At 41.9% G+C, this 23,423-nt stretch overlaps 1 protein-coding gene across 4 annotated transcripts in view; it reads left to right on the top strand.

Moving 5' to 3' along the window:
- Positions 1-23,423, top strand: part of ARID1B (AT-rich interaction domain 1B) — a 343,106-nt gene that overhangs the window by 175,457 nt on the left and 144,226 nt on the right. The window contains exon 5 of one of the 4 annotated variants that reach the window (XM_074144442.1): positions 15,417-15,458. The exons of the other annotated variants lie outside the window; for them this stretch is intronic. Within the exon in view, the coding sequence (XP_074000543.1) occupies positions 15,417-15,458 (42 nt within the window). The remainder of the gene's footprint in view (positions 1-15,416; positions 15,459-23,423) is intronic. 4 annotated transcript variants of the gene reach the window in all.

The raw sequence follows: 23,423 nt of genomic DNA, 5'->3' as shown, positions 1-23,423 counted from the left end.
CCCCCGCCGCCGCTCCCGCTCCCCCTCCCCCGCACGTAGGCGCTTGGAAAAGGGGGGGGGGAAAAAGCCCTTCCAGCCTGACTAGAAAATCAGCCTTGTTTCCTCAGAAACCGCAGCTGCTGCGAGCAGCAAACACGTCAGGCTGGCCCCGCCGACACGCACAGATGTGCCTTTGTAAAATCCACACGAACGCCGGGGAGGGATTGCGTGCGGAGGGCAAACGCCCTCCCCGCGGAGGACGGGACCGAGGCAAATGGCAGGCGGCTTCTCCTTGCCGAAGGCCGCCCTCCCCCCTTCCAACCCTCCCCCCGTCCGCTTTCAGTGGCCCTTGTTTAATTCCTCGGAGCGGCTTAAAGAGCCGCGAAACCTGGAGGCGGCCTAAATACGGAAACTTGGAAACTGGTGGAGAGAAGCCCGCGCCTCGCCCCTGCCTGCGGGGCTGAGCGCCGCCGGGAGGCCGGGGGGGCTGCTGGGCCTTCGGGGCCTCTTACATTTTTTATCTTTTAAATTTTTTTTTCTTTCTTTTTGGTGGTGTTAAAAGGATAGGCACCAAAAGACACTCATCTTTTCCTGAGAGGACTTGGGAGAGCGGGTGAAAGACGGAGCGGGGAGCTGGGGGGGAGTTTCTGCTGACTTCGGAGAAAGCTTAAAATAAAACGTTGCATTAGAATTTACTGTAAGGCAAAGGCGCGTTGTTTATCGTGCCCTCGCCGGCTCTAACTCTACCCTCAACTGCTTTTCCTCCGCTGCCATCTCCCGCTTTTCCACCCGTCCCCTTTCCTCCCCACGTTCGCTCTCCAGCTCTTTTTTTTTTTTTTTTTTTTTTAATATAACTTTCAGGCTGGATGAGTCGCAACTCGTTCTGCGTAATTAAAATGAGTGGATGATGGTTGGAAAGGGGATGGAAAATAAGGCCGGGGGGGGGTTGGGACGGAGGAGGAAGCCGGGCGGGCTGGAGCGCCGCTGCTGAGGCAGACAAAAACAGGTCTGCTCGCGCGGCGGCGGGGGAGGGGCGCGCGGGCCGCCATTGGCGCGCGGCGGGGCGCGGGCGCAGCTGCGGGAGCGGGTGCGCGGGGCGGCCGTTAACGGCGCCGGGCAGGCCGCGGCCATTTGCTTCGACGCCCCGGTGAGGTCTCCGCGGCCCCCAGCGGGCTTTCCCGCCAGCCCGGGGCCTTCCGGGGGCTGGTTTGGTTGTGTGGTGGTGGTTTTTTTTTTTCTTTCTTTCTTTTTTTTTCTTTTTTTTTTTTTTTTCTTTTCAGCCACGCAGAAACGAGGCTCGCAAAGCCGTCCCCCCCCCCCCCCCCCCCCGTCCTCCCTCCACCCCAGTGTTGTTTACTTCCTTCTCTTAACAATGGCTTTACGGAATTGTTTTAGATTATTTTGGTACTTCCTGCAAATCTGCCCGTGATGGCTTCAGTCGGAAAAATATTTCTTCCCTTTAACAAAATCCGGCATATCCCGGACAGTACGAGTTATATACGGAAAGACCTAACCTAGTTCAGTGCTTATTTTTATTTGACAGTTCAGTGATGAGCTGGCCCAACTTTTTTTTTTTTTTTTTTTTTTAAATCCACTTTTCTAGGGTATGGTTCTAAAGGGGCAGAGCTACAGTTATCCCTGTAGCTGCAGCAGCCGGTAGGTGATCTGCAATCTGCGACTTTGGGTCACTTTTCACTTCACATAATTCTGTTTATATTCATAAAAGGCAGCAGAGTGTGGGAGCACGGTACGGTTGGGGTTATCTCTCAATGCACAGGACCGGCTCTAGCGCAGGGAACCGGAGAAGTGAAGAAGAGGATGTACCTGCACAGGCACACACCTACCTTTGTTGTTCGGCTGGGGAAGAGACTCCTAACCAGCTTATTAATTAATGTAACAAACGTTTGAAAGGACAAAAAGTTGCACGTTTAAAACTTCAAGCGCACCCAGTTTGACTCCAAGCTAGGGCCAGTGTTTCTTAAGCTTGTTTATTTTTATGGCAAGTAAAAATAAAGGATTTTATCACTTTGTCAGAATGATTTGGTAGACGTTCAAGCAGTTCTTGGTTTCGGGAAGCCATTGCTTGCTAGGACGGAAACAAGTTTTCAAATTGAGCTCTGCCGAATATGCTTTTGTTTTTTCTTTCTTTTTCTTTGAGAAAAGACAAACGCAAACTAAAATATGACAACGGAACTCTCCTTTTCGTGCCTCCCCATGTGCTGTACTTCCTCCCCCCCCCCCTTCATGAGTAGGAGGGACAGAAGTTGTGACAGGGCAGGTACTGATTAGTTGCTGTCAGTCTGCGCAGATTAACACCTATTTTTAGATTTTTGAACCTCTTGAGTAATACTAGTTAAATTGGCACAGGTTAATAAGTTGGGGTCCACAGAGCCTCTTAACTGTTCACTGTGAAATTTGAATTAAAGAGACAGTCTCACTTTGCCAAAACGATGAAAAACGTTTGTATACCGAAGGTTTACAGCGTGTGGGTGTTTGTGTGTGTGTGTGTACACACACAGAACATACATAGGTCTGGAAAACAAAAACTGAAATTAATTACTTTGGGCACATTAACACAAACACGTGTAAAGTTAGAGGATCTTTGCAAAATAAATCTGCAGTTAAATGGATTCTGAAAGGAAACATTATTCTCTTTTAATATAAATGTGGCATTTAAAAATAAAACTTAAATCTTTGTTTTTTCATACGTTTTCTCCCTGTCCTCCCCCCGTTATATCATTACACTGTTACACTGACACCCACTGGTAAAAGTTGATCTGAGATCGTGGTTGTAAATTGAGCCTCTTGATGAAGGGGCAGCTATTTCTCAGGAATAAAAAATAAAATAAGGACTGAAGAATGGCTTCTTTCCCTTTCTCCCCCCCAAAACAAAAGCCTTGCAACGTTCTTCATTTTTATTTTATTTTTTTGAGGAGTTGGTGTGTGGGTGCTCCAAACAGAAGGGAGGCTGTGGTGGTTTTCTCTAAAAACGCAGCAACGCAGAAATAACTGCATTAGAAGCAGTTTATTTCTAGACATTTATATGTTTGCGGACAGACAACAGGCTGACACAGAGGAGATGGGGAGAACGTAATTAGTATGTTAGTAACTGCTGTGTTTAATGCTGTTTCCCAGGTAAAACGACTTGAAGAAAACCAGAAGTAATGGTCATGCTAGAAATATATTTGTGTGGGCACTGACCTGATTGTATCAAAGCGGAGATGAATGCCAGCGCTGTGCGAGTCTTATTTAGTCTGTTTACCATTTAATTCAAAGTTGTCAGTGGTCTTGAAAGCCACTTGTGTTGGAGAAACAAGGCTCATTTTATTGAAATCCTACCACGGCACCAAAATCTGGTTTGTGAGAGTGTCGTTCCATAGCCCTGCCTAGCACAAGAACAATACCACGCAATTACGCTGTTACAGGCTCTGAAATAGGCTTTCTTCCAAAACACCCTCCCCTTATATTATTAGACGTGGTCCTATTAATGAAATGATTGATTGGAAATCTTCCTGTGTTTATGTTGTTTGGGCAGCAGTAGCTTGGATTTCCCCCCTGTCTCGGCTAAAATTGTATCGAGTGGAGATGCATGGGACAGCTGTTTGTAAACTCTTAGTGAGACGTAACAAATGAGCTGCAGCAAAACCTGTCCGCGACTGGCTTCCTTACAAACGCGGGGATCCATTCTTTGTTTGAAGGGAGAAGAGGGAACCTTAACCAGGAATAAATACGGAAACAAAATGGACTCCACAAAGCGTAAAAAGTGTTGAAAAGACCTACCAGGGCTGTGCAGTTCAGAAATTAAAACACTAGCCTTTCACCTTGGAGATTGTAGTTCAAGTCTTTCTTTACATTCTGAGTAAAATGAGCTTAAAACGAGTACAAAAAGCAGTCTCCAGGGCTGCCAGCTTACTGTTATAATTGGTGCAGATACCGTAATTGGAAAACAGGGTGAGGACTGGGGTTTAGTTCTTCAGGAAAAGTTGCAAGAAAAAAAAATATCTTTATTCAGGTACTCGCTGTATCCTCTTTAAGGCTAACCCGTGTAATATATACGTGTGCGAAAAAGCAATCTTTACAAAAACAGTCATTGAAGTTGAGGATTTATACAAGGTTCTCGTGCCTGAACATGCACGGCTGCACTGAATATTACCTTATAAGCACACCATCGTTCAGAAATGCTAACTTTAGAAAACTGCACAAGGCTGTTAGCAATTGATTTGTTTTGTTGTTTTACTTTGAATAATAATAAAAGCATGAATAGGGGGCTTGCTTTGAAATTGAGACAGGCTGGAAAAAAAAATGCTAGCTTGTATCCTGTAATTATCCAGAAGCACCCTTGTAGACCCAGAATAAAACTCACAGAACTGGCATAAAGCACAATGAAGGATCGGAGTTAGTGAGGAGGTGGCGTGTCAGTCCTCTGCCACATCCTTTCTCTTCTCTCTTTCCCCAAGCATCCTTCTTGTTCTGTCTGCATGAAGAAAATTCAGCAAACAAATAAGAAGGAAAGTGGGGGTTGGTGGGAAGAACATTTATAGTTCATATTGCCGTATTCAAATAAAATACTAAAAATGCTATAAACAGTTTTATAGTCATTGTTTATGGACTCTAGAATTTTTAATATTCTAACATGTAATTGAATTCTGAAGCCAAGATTCTGCAATTAATCAGGCTTTTATAAGCGAGCCACTATTTGCTAGCAGTAACTTTGAGAAGAATTTGGACTTAAAAATTTTTTTTTTGTTTGTTTATGCGTATAGCAAAAATGTTAAATGCTGACATGGTCTGCAAAATCATATGTTGTGTGCTTGCTTGGGTGAGCAAAAGTCCCAATTTGTGTAAGCAGTTCAAGCATTTGAGAAACCTAATTGTTTGATTCCTGTATGCAAATTCCAGCTTTGTGCATGTGAATTGGGGAAGGTGTGTTTTTGGAGGATGTGTTTTCAGGGCTTGTGTTCATTTTTTTCTCTATTACAACAGATAGAGAACTCAAGTGAAATGGGAAAAAAACCCCACAAACAATTTGTCGGTTTATCAAGGCTTTTATTATTATGCGCCGTTCTTCGGGCTGAAGTGACTCCTTGGAATGTTTGTATTTTCGCCTGCCCCATTGAAATCTTCAGCGTAAAGCTGGACTAGATTTGAGAGCCAGTTTTTCCTTCGGTTCTGAGGAAGTGTATTGCTGTTGTGAGCTGGAAGAGCGTGGAGGAGTTATGGCACTGACTGGAGCACTTGTTCTTTCCCAGTAAACTCTTAAATCCTGATACCAGAAGGGTCAAAAACTGGCCAGCTGTGACATCTGAATATTTTTTAAAGCGGTTAATCCAGTCAGAGTGTTTATCAATGTTTGTACCTCGTGGGGAGGCCATGGGGATGATGCAGCCTAAAATAATTCAAGAGAAAAACTCAGGTCATTGGCAAAAATAATTTAGTTCATCTGGGTCTTGTTCCACAGATTTACCTTTTCAAGTTACGATATGAAATACAGAACATTACCCAGGGGATTCCTCCTGCGTGACTATTTGGCAGGTGTGTTGGTACTTTGTTGTGCAAACCATCCCTTCCAAACCTGTGCTCTGGGTCTGACGATGCCCAGATGATGCCCAGGTGAATTGCCCAGATGAATTGCCCAGATGTTGTCAGTAGTAGCCACTGTCTATATATGGTGTGATACTGATGATGGGAGAAGAGGCTGTAAGGAAGAGCTTTCTCTAGTTGGGAATGTGGGGACCAGGTTCTGAGAGCCTGTTACATCCCTGCTGGCAATTGCCTGGGCTGTTTTCCCCACATAATTTACAGCTGCGTGGACCACCGTAGTTCTGTTGTTGATCATATCACACTTCTATGGCAACTACGTTAATTGAGCTGAGTATGCAGTATCAGATGCATGAATTTAGAATGTTTTAATTATCTTCAGAGAAATATGTTTCAGCCTTTTTTTTTTGTATAAAGATGGAGGCTTGCCTTGCTTTTAATTGTTGCTCATCTCCTCTCTGATCTGTTCCCATTTTTGTTTCCCATTGAAAATGAAAAAGGTCATTTTTGTGTTAACTGGTTTTCTCAAAATCATGCTTTAGAAAGTCCCGATTCATCAGTCCTATGGGGGAAGGTTTGGGGGGGGGGGGGGGGGGGGGGGCATAGGTATAATAAAGAATCAGTTTCTTCTCCTGACTCGGAACTAGGTTGTGAGCGAATAGAACCATATACAATCTAGAAAAAAGTTAATAAGAACATAAGCTGTATGTAGGGTAGGTCCTCTGGTGAAAAATTTTGCCTTGGTGTGACTTTTTTGCTTATTCGTGTTTTATTCTCAGAAAGTACCACTTTCTTCAGATAAAGCAAAAGGAAAAATGAAACGGTCCTTGTAGGGCAGGAGTTGAAAGTGCTGTGGAGATTGTGCTAAATTACAAAAAGGAGCTCAAAAAGGTGTTCTTTTTCTGTTATTTTTGAGATTCAGGTAGGTTGTGTAAGTTACCCATTCCATTAAAAGTAGGAATAAAGAATGCAATTTACGGTTGGAATTGGTTGTGAGACACAGTAAAGGTTTTGAAGTTAAAACCATGTTTCTGAAACAGAGTGCTCCCTACACTGTGTGCCTCATCGCCTAAAAAAAAAATCTTTTTAACCCACATACCCAAAATAATGTTGTCTTTAAGGTGCAGGAAGCTTTTTCTCCTGAGCACAATAGGAATATGTTGAATCTTTTGAAAACAGTTTCTGTTTTTCAAACACCTTTTCTTTTTCAGCATAGATAATTAACGCCTTCTTCACAGTGCTTGGTGCCCTTGATACATCTGTTACCTTTGACAGATCCTTTCTGTTTGCCACCTCTTCCTAACATGCTTCCAATATTTTCAGCACAAAATAGCTTAGCATCTTTGATGTTGCTTGTATACGGGCTCAATTAAATAAGAAAGCTGCTGACAGAATGGTGTAGAGTTGAAACTCGAAGCTTTGTTTCTGTAAAGATTTTGTCCTTGGTCACTTATCTTCAATTTTTGCTGCAAATTGTTTGACTTCTTCAGGCAAGATTGTTGTTTAAGACCTGCAGTTTTAGCTAGAACTGTGTTTGCTTTTACTTTTACAGGTGGTATGTAGAGGAATTATATTGAGAGGCAGGAAAAGGGAGCAGGGGAGTGCTCTGCAGTTGTGGCCTTAAACAGCAAAACCCTATCTCGCTAGTGAGAGTGGCTTTAAAACATCCCTTTCTGGAACTTTCTATAATATTGGAAAGCATTATGGTACCACTCCCTAGTTACTGGTGGATGACATCTTGTATGTACGCTCGATGACCCGACTTTATCCGCAAAGGGCTGGTAGGGGGTGTTCAGGTGGCCCCTGGGGTTGCTGAGCTGTGGCAGTGGGAACCTCCAGCCCTGCCAGTGGAAGGCAGAGACTTTTTAACCCATTTTGGGTGTTTTCCATGGCAGGGTTCCTCTACAGTGTGATTGCACACAAAGGCGGCTGCTGAAGGGACCCTTTGCAGTGGGCTTCAGTAGAGGAGGTTTTATGATTCCCAGTTTTGAAGTGCAGAATGAAAACAAGATCATGGTGTTGGAATGAGAGTAAGAAATACAAATGGATTAGAAAAGATGCAGACACAATACCTCAATAAAAGGCTTACTGGTGGCAGTAATTGTTACTGCTTATGTCACATGGTATAATGACAGTTTTTCAGGATTTCCCATTTAGAATGCGTGAGGATGAAAGGTTGGAATTTTGTTTTTGTAATATCTACCACTCTTTTCTTAAGGGAAATTAAATAGCGACTGCTCTGAGATTTCGGTCTAAGTATGACAATCATTTTGATCTCTACATTGTCAAACAAATAAATATCAAAAGGTAATTTTCAGTGCAGTTAGTCTGTTTCATGCAGCGTTCTGGTGTGAAAGAACTAATTGTATGTTACGCATCTTTGCATATATATATGAAAAACAGTACAGCAGAAAAATGCAGAAGAATCTGAACTATGGATATATGTTTACAGGGGGAAAACATGTGCATGTGTATGTGTGTATATATATCTTACCTATTTCATCTCCTAATGACAAGAGCAGATGAACACGTTACTGTCATGAATTTGCTGCTGATCAGCTGTTTATATGGTGCCTACAGAGGAGTAAGTTATTGCAGAATTGTAAGGGATGGGAGCGTGTCCACAGACAGGTCTCACAGGTTCCCCTGCAGTGAGCGTGCGCTGAGCAGAGATGCACACCATTTCAAATGCCAATTTATCTGGGATTTGTAATGGTTGTTTCCTGATGCAGACCTAAACGTGTTTGTCCCTTTCCGTCTTTTTGAGGTTACAGGAATTGCCCCATTACCTCATAGCACACAACTTTTTTTTTCTCCCAAGTTGCTTCTAATATATGTAATTCTGTTGTAAGTATTGTATCTCACAAGGCTGATGGTTATTGCTTTTAGTTAGCTAATATCTAGAGTCTAATTTTTTTGCTTCTTAGGGATTGGCCTTGTTCCCAGGATTTTGCAAAATATTTGCAATGGGAGACTAAACCAGCAGGTTAGTCAATAGCACATCCAAGAATGTGTGTTGGGCACAACCTTGAAGATGGGAATGATTTTGTTGTTGTTGTTGTTGTAAATCAGCTTCCCCCAAAACATTGGCATTTAAGAAAAAGTTTTAAAAATATGAGCATGACAGATCTGTTCCATTAAACAGCTTTTAAGAACATGAGGCATCACTGTGTTTTATCGAACACTGGCTGACCAAGTACAGAGCTGCTTCAGCGAGCTGTGTCCTTGAGCCACTGTGTTGGCTGTACATGCTAATAAGGAGAATGAGGAGAATTAATAAGCAATTTGAGCTGCACCATAGTTTCTTGTAACATCTTTTCAAACCTTTTTAGCACAAAGTAGCACACAGAGTTATTGTATCATTTAAAGAGAGATCATTTTGTTACTTAATTTGTATTTTTGGAGCTGAAAGTTGCGGCTTCAAAAATTATAAGACTCATCTTTATTATTGCTAGACCTGCTGAGCTAAGAGATAAATGACTGATACCACAAAGAACAAGCAAAATAAATTAAAGGGAAAGTCTAAGAAAAAGCGGATGCCAGATTTAATGAATAATTGCCTGAACTAGGTCACATTGTATCCAGTTTTTACACAGGTCAAACTGTGAGGAGATGGCATTTACTTAACCGAAAGGCCTTGAGTAAGTAGTCTCAATGGACTTCATATAGAAAGTGAGGAAATCTCAGCTGATCTGTTCTTAATTCATTAGATTTATACTGTGTGACTGTCATGCCTTTATTTCAGACATAGATTCAGGGTCATAACAAAGGTGTGTCTTTAGTGTATTTGTTCAAGGATTGCCAGGGAACATGACCAGTCTTCGCTCACTCCAGACCTGAAACCTAGCCTGAAGTACATGCATGATTGCCATTAAAAATAAATAAAACTGGTGGCAGATAGCAGAGGAAAAAGGAAGGAAGGACTGTCGTGGTTACCAAAGTTTATTACTACAGTTCTGCATGCATTAAAAGCTGTGTACACCCTCAGCAAGCCCTTGAGAAATTGCCAGAAACCGGTGTGGGTCATGTAGGTTTGTCCCTCTTCCAATGAGAAGGACAATGATCTTCTGCAAATGCTGAATCCTAAATTACTTTAAAAGGCAGGCAAAGGGAGGAGATATTACAACTAGTTAGGCTGGATTTTGTAAAGATATGAATGACTACTGCCGTATTCATCTTTGAAATAAACTTTTCTAAGGACTTTGAAAAATGAAAACTGGATTAACTTCTTGTCACCTTTGTTTAAAAAAGATGAGTTCAGAACTGGTGGTGCGTGGGCGGTTAGGCTGATGGGAAGACCTTAAAAGCTGAGAATCTGCGCTAGAAAAGGATTATGAGGGTATATCTGCACCAAGCACTACAGCATCCTCCGTGTTTCACGCTACCCAGGCTATTTCCTATAGACAGCTCGGCAAGATTGGTGTGCGGAAATAGTAGTTGGAGTTACATTTGCATTGCTGTGCGCAGGGACTAATGAGTCCCATTTAGAAGTTGCTGGGACTACAGAGCCTCCCCCCACCTGCCAGGAAGCCCTGTATAACTGAAGTGAGAGGGCAAACGTGGGTACAAGAACAAACGTGTTGATGATGAACTGGGCAGTGTGATGCTGTTTGCGTTACCGCGATTGAGCAAGAAGTGCACCCCAATGGCGAGAAGGCGATTTGACAGTAATTCAGGAGAGAGCACCTCTATTTCCTCATGCTTTTCAGATTTCCTCATCATGGGGAAGAGAGTCCTTTCTGATCTGATTGATCTTTACTGAACAGGGAGAACAAAAGTATGGCAAAATACAAGTATTAACATATACATTTGTTTTGTTTTGAGCACATTTTAAAAGTGCCAGAGGCATGCCTTTTTAGTAAGCAGGCAGTTGGCAAAAACCCTCTAGGTATCAGAGGAGCCCTGTGCTGTAATTTCCCTAGAATAATAATGTCAAACAAATGACAATAGAAAGCCTATAAAATTTGCAGCCAGCTGGGCAAATTCTCGTGTGTGACCCACGGAAACTGTAAGTGCCTGCGCAGAATATTTTGTCTTGATCAGAGCTGCTCCAGTCGAGTGCGTGCCTTGCCAGGGTAGCTGTCACCCCCTCACCTGCCAGCTGCAAATTGTGGCTCCGTTGGATGAACTCCGAGGAGCTCCGACCCAAGTCTGAGAGCAGTGCTAAGTGTGTGTGTTGTACGGGGAGTTTTTGCCTGGGTAGTTAAGCTTAGATCGATGATCCTTTTCAGCATTAGTGTTAACAGGGTATTGTATGGGAATTGGCATGCATCAGAAATGATTATTAGTGCTTATTTTCAGATTCCCCTCAAAAAGATGGAGAGGGGTTCTATGACCCGTGTCTTCTGTGAGTTAGTTATTTTGTCCTTGCCTACTTGCTACCTCATATTGTGTTGTTTGGATAACAGTCTGGGTATTAAGCGTGGCTGTAATTCCTCCTGTTAACAGTATTCTGCTTCCTGTGGCCCTTGCTCAGTTCCAGCTAATCCTATCTCAAACAAAGTCTCGATGAGACAAGGAGGAGCTGGACTGCACTGAGGACCGAATCAATGCCGAGTATGGCTTTGGAGAAGACCAAATTATAATAGTTCCTTGCGTCATCTGATCACTAGGTTGTACAACTGTTCCAAAAAGATATTTTTCAGCGTTGCTCCTCAAGGTTTTAATCTGTTTCAACTCCTTTTCTCTTTGACAGGGTGATAAAAATGACTCTGTGCATGATTTACTGTAAGTCTCTTGGTTGCGATGCAATATTGTTTGTGGAATAGGAGCTGTATGAGTCCTTTATTGAAAAGCAAAACAAAATTACTGAGTAAGTCTCATTACTTCTGACAAAAAGAGACTCAGCTGGGGCTGGGTCTCAGCTGAGCAGCTGGGGCTGCTCCCCAGCTTGTTCCAGGGTATTCCACATGTTACTCGTCAGGGATCCTCCAGGCTGATGTGAGCACTTTTATGAGTTCTTCCATCCTGTAAAATAAAAAAACTATTAAATGCTATTCTATTAAATTATAGAATGCTACATAAGCAGTAGTGGTCTTGGCCACAGCCGCCCATTTTAGAGACCATGTAGGTTGTGCTGGGAGGGGGGAAGGTTTGTCTTGTCACGCGTTGGGCGAAGACCCATGGGGTTTCTTGGCACCATCCCAGCCATCCCGGGGGGCTGCACTGGTGCCTGGAGTGCCTGGGCTGGGGGTGGCAGCGGGGAGCAGGCTCTAGGAGGGGGGGACTGCCCAGGCAGGACAGGCGTTTGCCAGCTGTGGGATTGGTCCTGCTGAAACCACTGATTGCCTGTCAGGTAATTGATCTGCAGTGTGTGATCAGTACACACACACTCTAGAGTACTGCCTCATCATTTACCCCTTACCACTGGCCTTCTAGCCCAGAATCGCAGGATACTGCAGTGTGGTTTGGGTTTGTTTATTAGAAGCAAAAAGGCTGTTTGATTCTTCAGATAAACTGGAAAAACCACCGATGAACAGTGATTAGAAGTGTCTTTTACATAGAAATTAAATACAAGGCAAACAGGCCCATTCAACTATAACGCTACTGTGAGGAGTGGAAAGTGGACTGAAGCAAGGATTCAGAGCAGCGCCTGGGGGAAGCTACTGGATCTGATACACACACACATATATATATACATGAAATCAACAGTGCTTCATTTAAGAACCAAGTCTGCTTTTTTTTTAACGATGCAGTGAATTTTTCACTATAAAAGAAAGACACCCCGCCTGCCCAAGATAATATATTTACATATGTACAGTCAGAACAGACAACTAAAATAGAAAATGTGTAACTGCCACAAATAAGTATATAATGAGAAGTTCTTAATTAATGTCTGGTTATCTTGAAGCAGTAATGAATCTCTTGTTCTTTTTTTTATTTTGTTTTGTTTATTGGGATGGAAGTGATATATTTTGAAGATGATTAAGGGAAAGATGGTGCTTGCTTGATTCTAAGGAAATTTTCTCCTGCTTGGGTAACGTGGGTGCTGATTGAAGTACACCCTCATTCCCACTAGAGGGGGGTCCTCTCAGTCTAGGTTGTAATACATTTTGGCTTTTTTTTTTTTGAAACTCAGCATGAGGAAGACCTCACATTGTCCCCCACATCTTGTTTCAGTAGTTGATATTGTGTATCTTATGGTGTCAGCAGTTACTTGTCTTTTAGTAATCTGACTTTCACACAAAGAGGTTAAAACCAAAATGAATGGACTAACACACTAGCATCCTGGTGAACACAGTAGTAACAAAGAATACAGAGGATGTTTTATTCCATTATCTGGAAGGTGAGGACAAGTATTTATCACAGAAGTGGTGTGATCACTCTTGGAAAAATAGAAGTGACGTTATCAGACCTGCTCAGTAACATTTTTTAATTGGAATTATCTACACCAATAGCTGTGCTCCAAACCATTTTATTGTCTCTGTGAGCCTTGTGTTTCTAAGCGTAAAATATTTCTATATGTAAAAGAGCCTAAGAGTATGTTACATCAGCTTAAACTTCTGCTTTCCTCTTTGATATCCCAGTTTGTTCCTCTTTTCAGTGTCCTGAAAAGAAGGAGGATTGAGTTTTGCAAATGTACTCGTTGTGCCATGTTAATTCAATGTGTTTTGAAAGGATGGCAATCTCAAGCATTCTCTTGTCCCTGAGCAGGAGCATGGTTAGCCTGGCCCATTGGTTGTTGGTACCACTGAACTGGCTTGGTGGGGCCACTAACCCAACTGGAACCACTGGGGAAGGAGAGAAGAAGGAGGAGGAAGGGACAGCAGGGCAAGGGTGGCAAGGTGGGCTGGAGCTGGCAGGGAGTCAGCAGCCGTGCTGGAATCAAGGACAGAGTCAGAGAGGGACACAGTGACACAGAGAAGGCTCCACTTTTCCTAATGAATCTCCACAACAGAAATGTAGCAGAGTAATAAGTATTAATGGGTCTGGAGGTAGCATGTAGCATTTGGGGTATGTGACTGGCACGATACTGGGTAGAGAAAACTGAGTGAGTTTTGAACAAGATAGTTCAAGTTTTGGGGTCTGTCTAGTTACAGTAGCTGGATGTTTTACCAAAACAATAAGCCTAGTGAAAATGAGCATTCACAGTTTAGATGGGTACCACATTAACTCTAACCGGACTGCTGCTGATATTGGAATGACTTTTTTCAGAAGCCACTTGAGTAGGGTACTGTATTGTGACAAGCAGTCATACTGTTACTTCCAATTCAGTGGCTGATTATTCTCTTTTTGGCCCTGGGCAAGTCACTTAACCCTGTGTCTGTTTCTTCATCTGTAAAATATATTATGGATATTTATCAGTCTCACCAGGACTGATTGTTTAATATTTATAAAGTGCCTAAAGGATTAGAAGCTTAATATAAGTAGCTAATACATATCATTTTAGATTGATTTTATTTACTTGGATTTTTTTTCCTACCTACTATTGAATGAGGTGCTATTTTACAGCCTCTTACTGCCATTCCTAGTCACCTGGACAGATCACAATTGAGTAACTTCAGGTTTATTTTCTTTTTTTATTCCTAGTTCCTTTAAATGCTTTGTCTCCTTCCCCCATTTTTTTCCCTCCCTTTTTTAATTTAGAGATGAAGAGATGCCATATGTTGCTAGATCATGACATAAATATATTTAAGTGCTGCCATCATTGTTAGTTTATCAGCCTTTCCATTATAAACCCTCTTGTTCAGGGGTTTATAACTCTGGCATTATAATGTGCTTCAGGCTGAAACTTGACATTCATTTTTTCCCTCTTGATTCGCTTTAAATCCTTCACTCTTCTTAAGTTAAACTGGAGATTAGATACATTAGTTATAGTTATACTAGTTGTATAAATTATAATGCAGCAGTAGGCATTTTAAATAGGATGTAAATCAGTGAAATAGAGAATTTCCTAGTTGTTAAACTGTGAGCCTGGGAGTAGAAATCTGGGATTCTTTTCCTGAGTGTGTCCCTGGCTTGGCACATGACTACTAAGAAATTATTTAACCTCTTTCTGTCTCACTCTTCTGTCTGTATATTGAGACGATGACATTTCTTACTTCAGTGGTGTATTGGGAAGCTTAATTAATTAGAATTCATAAAAGCACCGAGATTCTCAGGTGAAGGGTGCTGAAGTGTGAATTATTTTTAAGGAGTCTAATGAAAAATCAGCGCGCCTGCTTTTCTGCGCGCGTTGCCTTTTGTCCCAGCTTAGCGCGTATCGGCTCCTGGAGCTGTGTGGTACGTGGCAACCAGCGAGGAGCTTGATTTGGAGCACCGCTGGGTGACCTAGCAGCTTGCTTTCCTCAAGCTTTCTAACATTCACTGTACCTTGCAGCCGGCTTGTCTCGGCCTTTGCCTGGGGAGTTTGTGTTCCCTGAATGCTGTGGTTTTCAAAGAATTCTCTGTGCTCGGGACAGGAGAGGAGCCTGCAGAGTTTCCCGTTAGTGCTGTTCCGCTTGGGGCTGGTGCAGGAGTACCCAGCCTGGTTAGAAGACAACGGGAAGAGAAGAGTTTGGATATTTCCAGCCTTTTTTTACAGGGCGTTGTCTTGGCAGATGATTCTGGTTGTGCTCAGGCAGCTTTTTGGTGTAGCCAAAACTCCATATGGAGAACAGTGTTCCAGCTGTAGTACAGTAAATTTTGGAACACTGACAGATACTCTTTATGTCGTCTAGGTTGAGAAACCTTTTTTGTGTCATGAGGGATGCTTTCTGAGTTTCCTCTCTCGAGGATTTCTGTTGTCAGCTGTTCGTTCAGCATGTCCTATCTCATCGAGGTTTCCTAGGGCTGACCCAGACTGGTGTCTTCGTTTACAGATGACACAATCCACCGCCTGGACTGTGGTGCCATGCTCAGGAGAGAGAGGTTCTTGGTGGTGGCTAAATTTGAAATTATCTTTCTCCTTATAATTTCAGGTTGAAGTCTTGGCCTCTGAGGATGCTACATTTGGACACAAGGTCTGTAGTTTGATGCAGTTTTGTTATATAGGTCCCATCAATTTAAATTTTTGGATGTGATGTCACAGAAGACAGCAATTTGCAACCTGAAAATTAAGGATCCTGTGACTCACATCCATCAATTCAGAAACTTTCCCTCGTGTAGTAGTCTGGGAATGACACGCAGGCTGTCTTAGTCCTGTTATTTGGTATAAAACCCATGAGCAAATTTCGCTTGCGGAATCCCATGTGGAAGCACGGAACATCAGCTTTGTAGTACCTTTTAAGATTGGACTTGCCCAAATGCTGGATTTTTTCTTGTTTCATAGATCTGCAGCTCAAAAATTGTAGTTGTTAATCTGCTTTGCAGTCTGCTGAGCAAGCCACTTCGTTCGTGGTCCTTTTTCACGGTGCATCTCAAGTAGAAAGTAGCACGTTGAACAGCTGCATCACCCTGTGTTCAATTGTAGATCAATGCGTGGCACGCAGTGTGCGTGGTGGAGAGACCACTTTAGACGCAACTCTGCTAAATGGTTGGGCTGTATCCTGGTTATTGCTCAAGTTTCTTTGGCCGGTGAGCATCACGGTGACAACCACGGTTTTAATTAAGCGCTAATAGCAGATGATTTTAAGCAGGGCAGATTGTGTGTAGGCTATATCTAGTTAGCTAGGAGGAGTGTGGATAGGGACGGGAAGAAGAATATTGTAGGAACAGTAGGCTAAATCATGACAATGAAGAGTTTCCTGCTGCTGAAGGCCCACATGCTGTGACACTGCTGCAGGTGAGAAAATAGCAATGCTATTTACTATCAAGGTAAAAAAAAAAAAAAAAAATCAAGAAAAGATGAAATAAGTTCTCCAGGTTTATATAGAATACAATAAATAAAATTAACCAAGAGAAAAAAAAGCTTTAAAAGCATCTAAATATTCATGATGCCAGAATTTACATTGTGTCCGTATTGTACATTTTTATGTTGATATGTGATAAAGCGATTTAAATAAATTATTAAAAAACAGAACTACTCCAGTATTATTTGAAGTATTTAACATATGGTAGTCTGCAGTATTTTCTAGTTTTTATTTAATACCCAGCATGCATACAGAATATTCGTTGAATATTTAATAAACCTGGAGGGTCAGCTCTTGTGAACTCATCTCCATAATCCTTCAGACTAGGTGGGTAAACAGAAATACTACTGAAGATTATTGTACCCAATCGCTCTCACAACTGAAACACTGTGGAGGAGGCTTCTTATTTTCTTCATGGCTAGACTTGCAAGGTTTTTTTCAGTCTTGGAGTCATCTTGATGGACATCCTTTGAAACTCCTTTTTATTACCAGAAGTTTTAAGAATTTTGTGTTACTAAACTTGAGTTTTACAAAACCAAATCAGTACTGTCACCAGCTCTAATCATCCTCCAGAGACCCAAACAACTCCTCTGTAAGATTGAGCTTCAGAGTCAATAGAATCTTTTTACTCTCTTAAAATAGTAGTATTATATAGTGTATATATATACACACTATATAATAGTATATAATGTCTATATATAGAGATGTGTGTATATATAGACATCTAATAACGTCTAATGTCTAATGATGTCTATATATAGCGACATTGTATAGTGAACTATATACGTCTAGGAATGACATGTACTTTTATCAATCAAGAAGAAAAGTAAATGTATCATCCTAAATTTGTTACTCCCAGAATTTATCTTAGCTGTCTATTTAGACATGCTGTGAAAGCACTTTCTTTTCTCCTCTCCCTTTAGAAATGTTTCCTTTACTGTCTGTCTCAATGACAAATAAACGTTAGTATCTCTGTTTCATTAACAAATGAGTTGGTATGCTCCTGGAGAATACTTACAAGCACAATTTTTTAAATGAAAAATAAATTTAATTTCATAAATCAGAAAATAGGTTGGTATGGTGAATACCAGAAAAACATAGTTGAGAAGGATGTAAGGTTAAGAGTTTGCATGATATAATGCTTTCCTTGATACTGGCTTTTAGCCTGAATTTTCTTCCAGGCCTACTGAAGACTGTTGAGGGGGCTATCTTTATGGTTTTGGGTGTAGCATGTGCTTCAGCTTGAAACATTGTAGGACCCCCTCTATATGCATAAGCAGAAGCATAATTTGCCGTAGAGGATGACTTTTTTTGTCTATATCTGTTCCACCTATCCTTAGACATGTACCACTTAGCCCGTCAACAAGCCTAAAACTGTGTTGCTCGTAAATACTACAACACTGTTTTAAAAAAAGGATATTTCTAGCCTGCTGAAAGAGCTTACAATGTTATCTGTTAGTCTGAAATTCTCCATGATTTTAGACTCATGGTAAATATGCATTCTGGCAGTGAATGGGGCTGTTTCCCAGGAAAACGCTGTGAGTGAGATGGCAGAACATTGTTCGGCTTCACTGTAGTTATCGTTGGTGTGAACTGAAGATCTGGCTGATGTAGTCTCTTGCTTGAATATTGAGTCTTTGATGATGATGATAAGTGCATGTAGAAAACAGCTACAGGATGCTTTTGATGCAAGATATGCATATTGATTTTGACAAATTCTTATTTTAGAAAATAAAATTAAAACAAAAGTTACTCTTTCACACTGTCAAAATACCTGGGGAAGAGGCACCTTGACAGATCTTATCTTCACTCTGTAAGCATGGAACAGGTGCAAATTGCAAACCATTAGCAATAGTCCTTCAAAATGTACCCTCCACCTTACCTTTTTAGAAAGAAAACAGTCTTCCCCAAACAAAAGTAGAATATAAGCCGTTTATTGGAGGAAAAATGTTATTTTAATATGATTTTTTTAAATTTTGTGCATATGTGAGAGCAGTACTCTTTAATGGGCCATGAAAATGCAAGCAGTTTTTCAATCAGTTTAAGTAAAAGTTGTTGTTTGATAAAGATGTGCAGATTCGACAGGATTGCCATCCAAACCTTTCCTTTGGTTGAATAGCAGGAAGCAAAACCATTCAGCTTTCTTTGCAACTAGTTTTACAGAACGAAGAGGCTGTTAGTGTGCTGTAACAGCTTTTTCAAAGATGGTTCATGTGGTGTTCGGTTTAATTTACACATGCATTTGTGTGTGTGTTTGGATGCATGTTTGTTTCTTAAAGAAAAAATCAAAACTTCCAGCCTTTGACTGATCCTTCTGTTCCAATATTTAGAAGGGCTGTGATACATCCATGGTTGTGTGTAGAGATGTAGGGGAAACGACCACCTAGCAAATCACAAACGGCTGATAGGTGATGGGGGACAGACGTAACAGGTATGCCTGGTTCATTCTGCCTGGTTCATTCTACTTACATATATAATAAGTTTCTTCAAAACCATAGTTGCCAAGAAGCTAACATAGAGTAAGAGTGAATAGATGGAGTGGTATCTGCCCAGAGTCTGCAGTCAGCGCACAGGAATGCATTTCAAAGCTGGAAACTCTTTCAGTCCCATTAATCTTATTAAAGCCTAATGATGACATATAAAATACTAACAGTACCAATTTATTTTGTGTTTATTTTAGCTGGAATAGGAAGATACATTTTAGCAGATGGGACCAGCGTTCCCAGATGGTAGAGAACTAGGAGGGATACAAAGATGGGGGGGGGGGGGGGGGGAGAAGAATAAGGTGCACAGAGCAGAAAGAAAAGGTAAAAGGTTTAACCATTTTGAATGAGGCTGATTTGAACACCAAGGCAATGAACAAATAAAAATAACAGCATCTGAGTTTTTTAAATCCTCCTAGGGGATTTAGATGCTCAATTTCCATTAGAACATTTTAATCCCTGAGGTGGAATTAAAAATCTTAGTCTGAAAGGTTGGTTATTATATAAAGATTTAACCCACATTTTATTGTTGTGGGAGCCGCATATTGGCATCAGTTGGAATGATGGTGTCGAATGCGGTAGCACGTACTCCAGACAGGCTACAAACGGTGTCTGGCCCTACCTCGAGAACGAGATGCTTGACTTTTTAAATATTTGTGCTTGGTTTACTCTCCTTTCCCTCCCTTTCCCTCAGGCTTTTACTGTCAGCATCTACCTGACCCAAATAACGTCGGGTAGAGGAGGCTCCATTGGGCTAAGCAGGGTGAGATCACCTCGTCCACGTGTCTCAACCTGTCTGTGGACGTGTGAAGTGCCATCAGCTCTGTTTGCCGAGCCGGCCGCAGAGCCCGCCTTCTGCAGCTAATGCCGAGGTGCAGTGATCCCAGCTTAGCGCAGCATTAATATAAATAAGTTTGTTAATGGCAGTCCAGCAGCTACATGTCAGAAGGCTCACAACTTTGTGCAACAGGAAAAGAGATACTTATGTTCCCACAGTGGGGGAGCTCCAGCGAGAACAGGACTCTCTTATTTGGTAGTGAGCTTTAATCCTTCCATTGTGTGTCGTTTTAAGCTGTGTTGTGATGTAATTGGCTTAATCATTACTATTATGTTGCTTTGCACAAGTTAAGATTGTAATTTGACATATGGAAATAAATGGCAACTGGATTAGTGATTTGCAGGTGTCACTTAAAAACAGGGGGCAGGGAAGGAAAGCCGTTCATATTTGGCAAGCGGCGTGTTTGCTAATGTATGGAGGCAGAATTAACATCTCGCGCCGTCTTGAAGTAGGAGCGAGCTTCACCTGTTCGTTTCTGGGACTGAGCTGCTGGGCTTGAGGAAAGAGAATCTCATTCCTGATGGATGTGTTCACCGTAGGAGTGATTATACCTTTCCTTTGCAGAAGACAAATACAGGAGAAAAGCTTCCTCTTTGATCGAGAAATCAGCATAATGGAGACACAGCTCATGCAGCAAGGGTGGCATTTCTGATGTGCCTGTGTCTGCGCGGTGGAGCTTTCAGCATTGTTTGTGGAACTGGCCGTATTTTTGTTTTGTGACACAGCATAAAGTGATGACCTCATCTCCATAATTTAGTAACTCTGGGAGTTGTTGAGAGAGTCTGTTCCTAAGTCTTTTTAAGTATTGGCTGCTGGGATGCATTTTTTTAATGCTCTTTCTCTGATACAGGACACATAGTTTTAAGAACCAAATGTGCTTAGAACTAAAATACTGTTTTTTCCTCCTGAACATGCTACTTGAGTTTATTAAGTTTTTCAGTTTGGGGTTTTTTTTTGTTGTGGTTTATTTTTTTTTTTGCTTGCCTTCACCTTGCAAACACTGCTTTATTGCAACACTCAGCACATCACAGTGCGTCTTCTGTAGCGCGCTTATTTTCGCAGTCCCAGACACCAGAAGTTCAAATCCCGAGGGGAAATTCAACTACACAGTGTAGCTACGTGTCAGCTTCCTGGTTTGAAACACACAACACCAAAGAGAATACATTTAGTGTCTGACTGAGAGTTATGACTGTGCAAATCTAGAAGGAAACTGTTGTTCTAGTGGTATCCATAACACAGAAGCCTTGAGTTACGAGATGGAGTAGAGATGCCATTTGAGAAAACTGAGAAAATGTGTTCTGAAGAGATTTTATTTTATTTTATTTTTAATTATGTATTCACTTGATTGCAACAAAAAGTATGTACTTCTCGGAAAGAAGGAGAAAAGAAGCCATTGAAGGAGAAGAAAAAGTAGGCATTAAAAATTGTTTTCTTTTAATGCACGCCTTGTTTAAGACTGCTTTCTTTTGTTGAAGACTTTAAGCAGCCTCTGCTTCTGCCATCTGGTGGTTGCTAGTAAAAGTTGCATCTTCAAAGCTAAATTAAATTGTTTTAAAGCCAATTAATCCTTTTCAGAAGAGGATGTTTTCAGGTGTCTGAATTATCTCTGTCTTGATATGTTGACACTTGGAGTGTCTATGTGTGTGCTTAGTACATGGGAAAATATAGAGAAATGAGTCCTCATTTGCGTCTGCCTGTGCACTGTTGACTTAGGTATGAATGGGGGCTGTAAATAAGTTTTTGGATTTGTTTCAGCTTAGAAAAAATAGATATTCGTATTAGCCTCCAGTAACTTCTGTTCTGCTACTCAGAGTTAGGATTACACGTTCCCTCAGTTCTGTTGTTGTTGTTGTGGAGTTGTTTCACCTGAGGTGTTTGGGTGACTAAAAGGATTTTCCAACCTTCTTTCTTTGAGTCATTTTTAAAGCTGTGTTTTAGGATTGCTGAAGTCTTAGTGCCCTCTGCTCAGGGTGTTTTCTACGAGTAAAGCATGGCATCATAGCAGGGAACAAGCCCTTTTAATGTTCTTAGGGACCCCTTAAAGACGTGTCAAAGTGTTTTGAAATAGTTATGACTAAGTAAGTAGCAGCAGCTTGAACATGTTTCTGCCTGGCCCTACGCGTATCACTGCTATGTTATTTGGGACAACCCAAGTACACGCAAAATGGAGCAATTGCGATCATGTTTTAGAAATTTCACCTACGTAATCAATAGTTCTTAATGTCTGGTAAGTTCAGTCTCCATAAAGATCTCTGTGGTCTTTTTCCAATTAGTTTTATAGAAATTAAGAGGCGCACCAACCCTGCTCTAAGTTCATCTCCATCCATTGCACGGTCCTGACTGTGGTCTAACTTTGTCCTCGGTGATGGGGGCTGTGGAAGAGTGTATCTCACCACCTTGAGTACGGAGGATGAGTGACAACAAGAGTGCAGTACCCCATCAAAATCCATTCCAAGCAGCACCCACTTGTCGTGGAGCTCCACTCCTCACAGCTCACTCCCGCTCATATAGAGAGGATTTTCAAGCTCGGTGAGAGGGTGGAAAAAAGCGAGAGCTTCTTAGGGGTCCTCCTAGTGACTCCTCGTGCAGTGGAGGTGCATCTGCATAATTCCAACACAATCTCAGATGAAAAAAAAAGATGAAAGTATACATAGGACAGGAAAAAAAAGTCATACATTGTCTGAGAAGCCCCGGATGTGAAAATGCCAAGACACACTGGATAAATGGTGCAGTAACAGTTGGTTCTTTCTTCCTTGTGCCCTGTAGCCCACACTTGTGGACTGTCGTCTCAGGAAGGACATGCCAAAGCAAGGCTCTAGGAAGGAACTGTCTCTTGTGTCCCAGTGTGGGTACAGCGTGTCAGGATTTCTTGGATATTCCCTTGTTTCTTCCCTTGCCAGTGGCCCAAACTAGCAATAAATACATGTTTAATGCTCATTTTTGGCGTGAAGCATCTCGCAGTACTTACAGAATAAATACTGATGGCCTTAGGGTTAGACTTAGGCGGTTGGTGTGGGTATGTGGTAACATTTGTTTTACAAAGCTCCTGAGCGCTCTTGGCAGGCTGGTGTGAGCACAGCTGGTGATCATCCTGCCCTCCTCGGCACCCTTCAACCCTGCTGTTGCGTGGTTTTGCTTTTCTGATTGATCTGTATCCCCCCTGGTCAGTTATTTCTCCCGTATTTCTGTGCTGATTTAGGTTGCCACTTCGTTGAAATTAACTGCCTGAACCTTGAACCACTCAGTTCTTGTGGTGGCAGGAGTAGCAGTCCATACCTTCCCCGTACTGCTCTTTTTGAAGAGATGGCCTGCGGTATCGTTTGCCCTTTCCAAACTCTGTAGAAATGCCCAAAAAATTGCAAAGTTTGGTGCTGCTTTCCTGGTGGGAACATGCATCACCTTGAGGGTTTGACTGAACCCACCGTTTTACACCAGTCGCTGTGGTGCAGCGATAGACGTTAGCACAAAAAAAAAAAAAAAAAAGATAATTTATTTTCTCAGCCTTCCTTCTGTTACTCTTTACATTTTAAACTGGTGGGTGCACTTGGGTGGCCGGAGTCTGGTGTGTCGGCATCTGGCTGGGTTGTGCTGCTTGGGGTCCTCCCCCCCTCGCCCGTTAACGTGTCACCGGGGTGATGCCCGCCTGATACGGCGGGTCCTTTACAGTTCTGTGTGGCCCCTTTTGATTTATACTGCTGGTTTGAACTTTGAGGGAGTATCAGATTTGCCAAGAACTCATCTAACAATCGGAACATAATGTTTGCTTGTAAATACCTGCACATTTTAAATAAATGTTGAGGCAGGTGGTCTCTTTGG

Source organism: Numenius arquata, chromosome 2 (assembly GCF_964106895.1).
Source record: "Numenius arquata chromosome 2, bNumArq3.hap1.1, whole genome shotgun sequence".
Classification (NCBI taxonomy): Eukaryota; Metazoa; Chordata; class Aves; order Charadriiformes; family Scolopacidae; genus Numenius; species Numenius arquata.
This window is presented reverse-complemented; position numbering and strand designations above follow the sequence as displayed.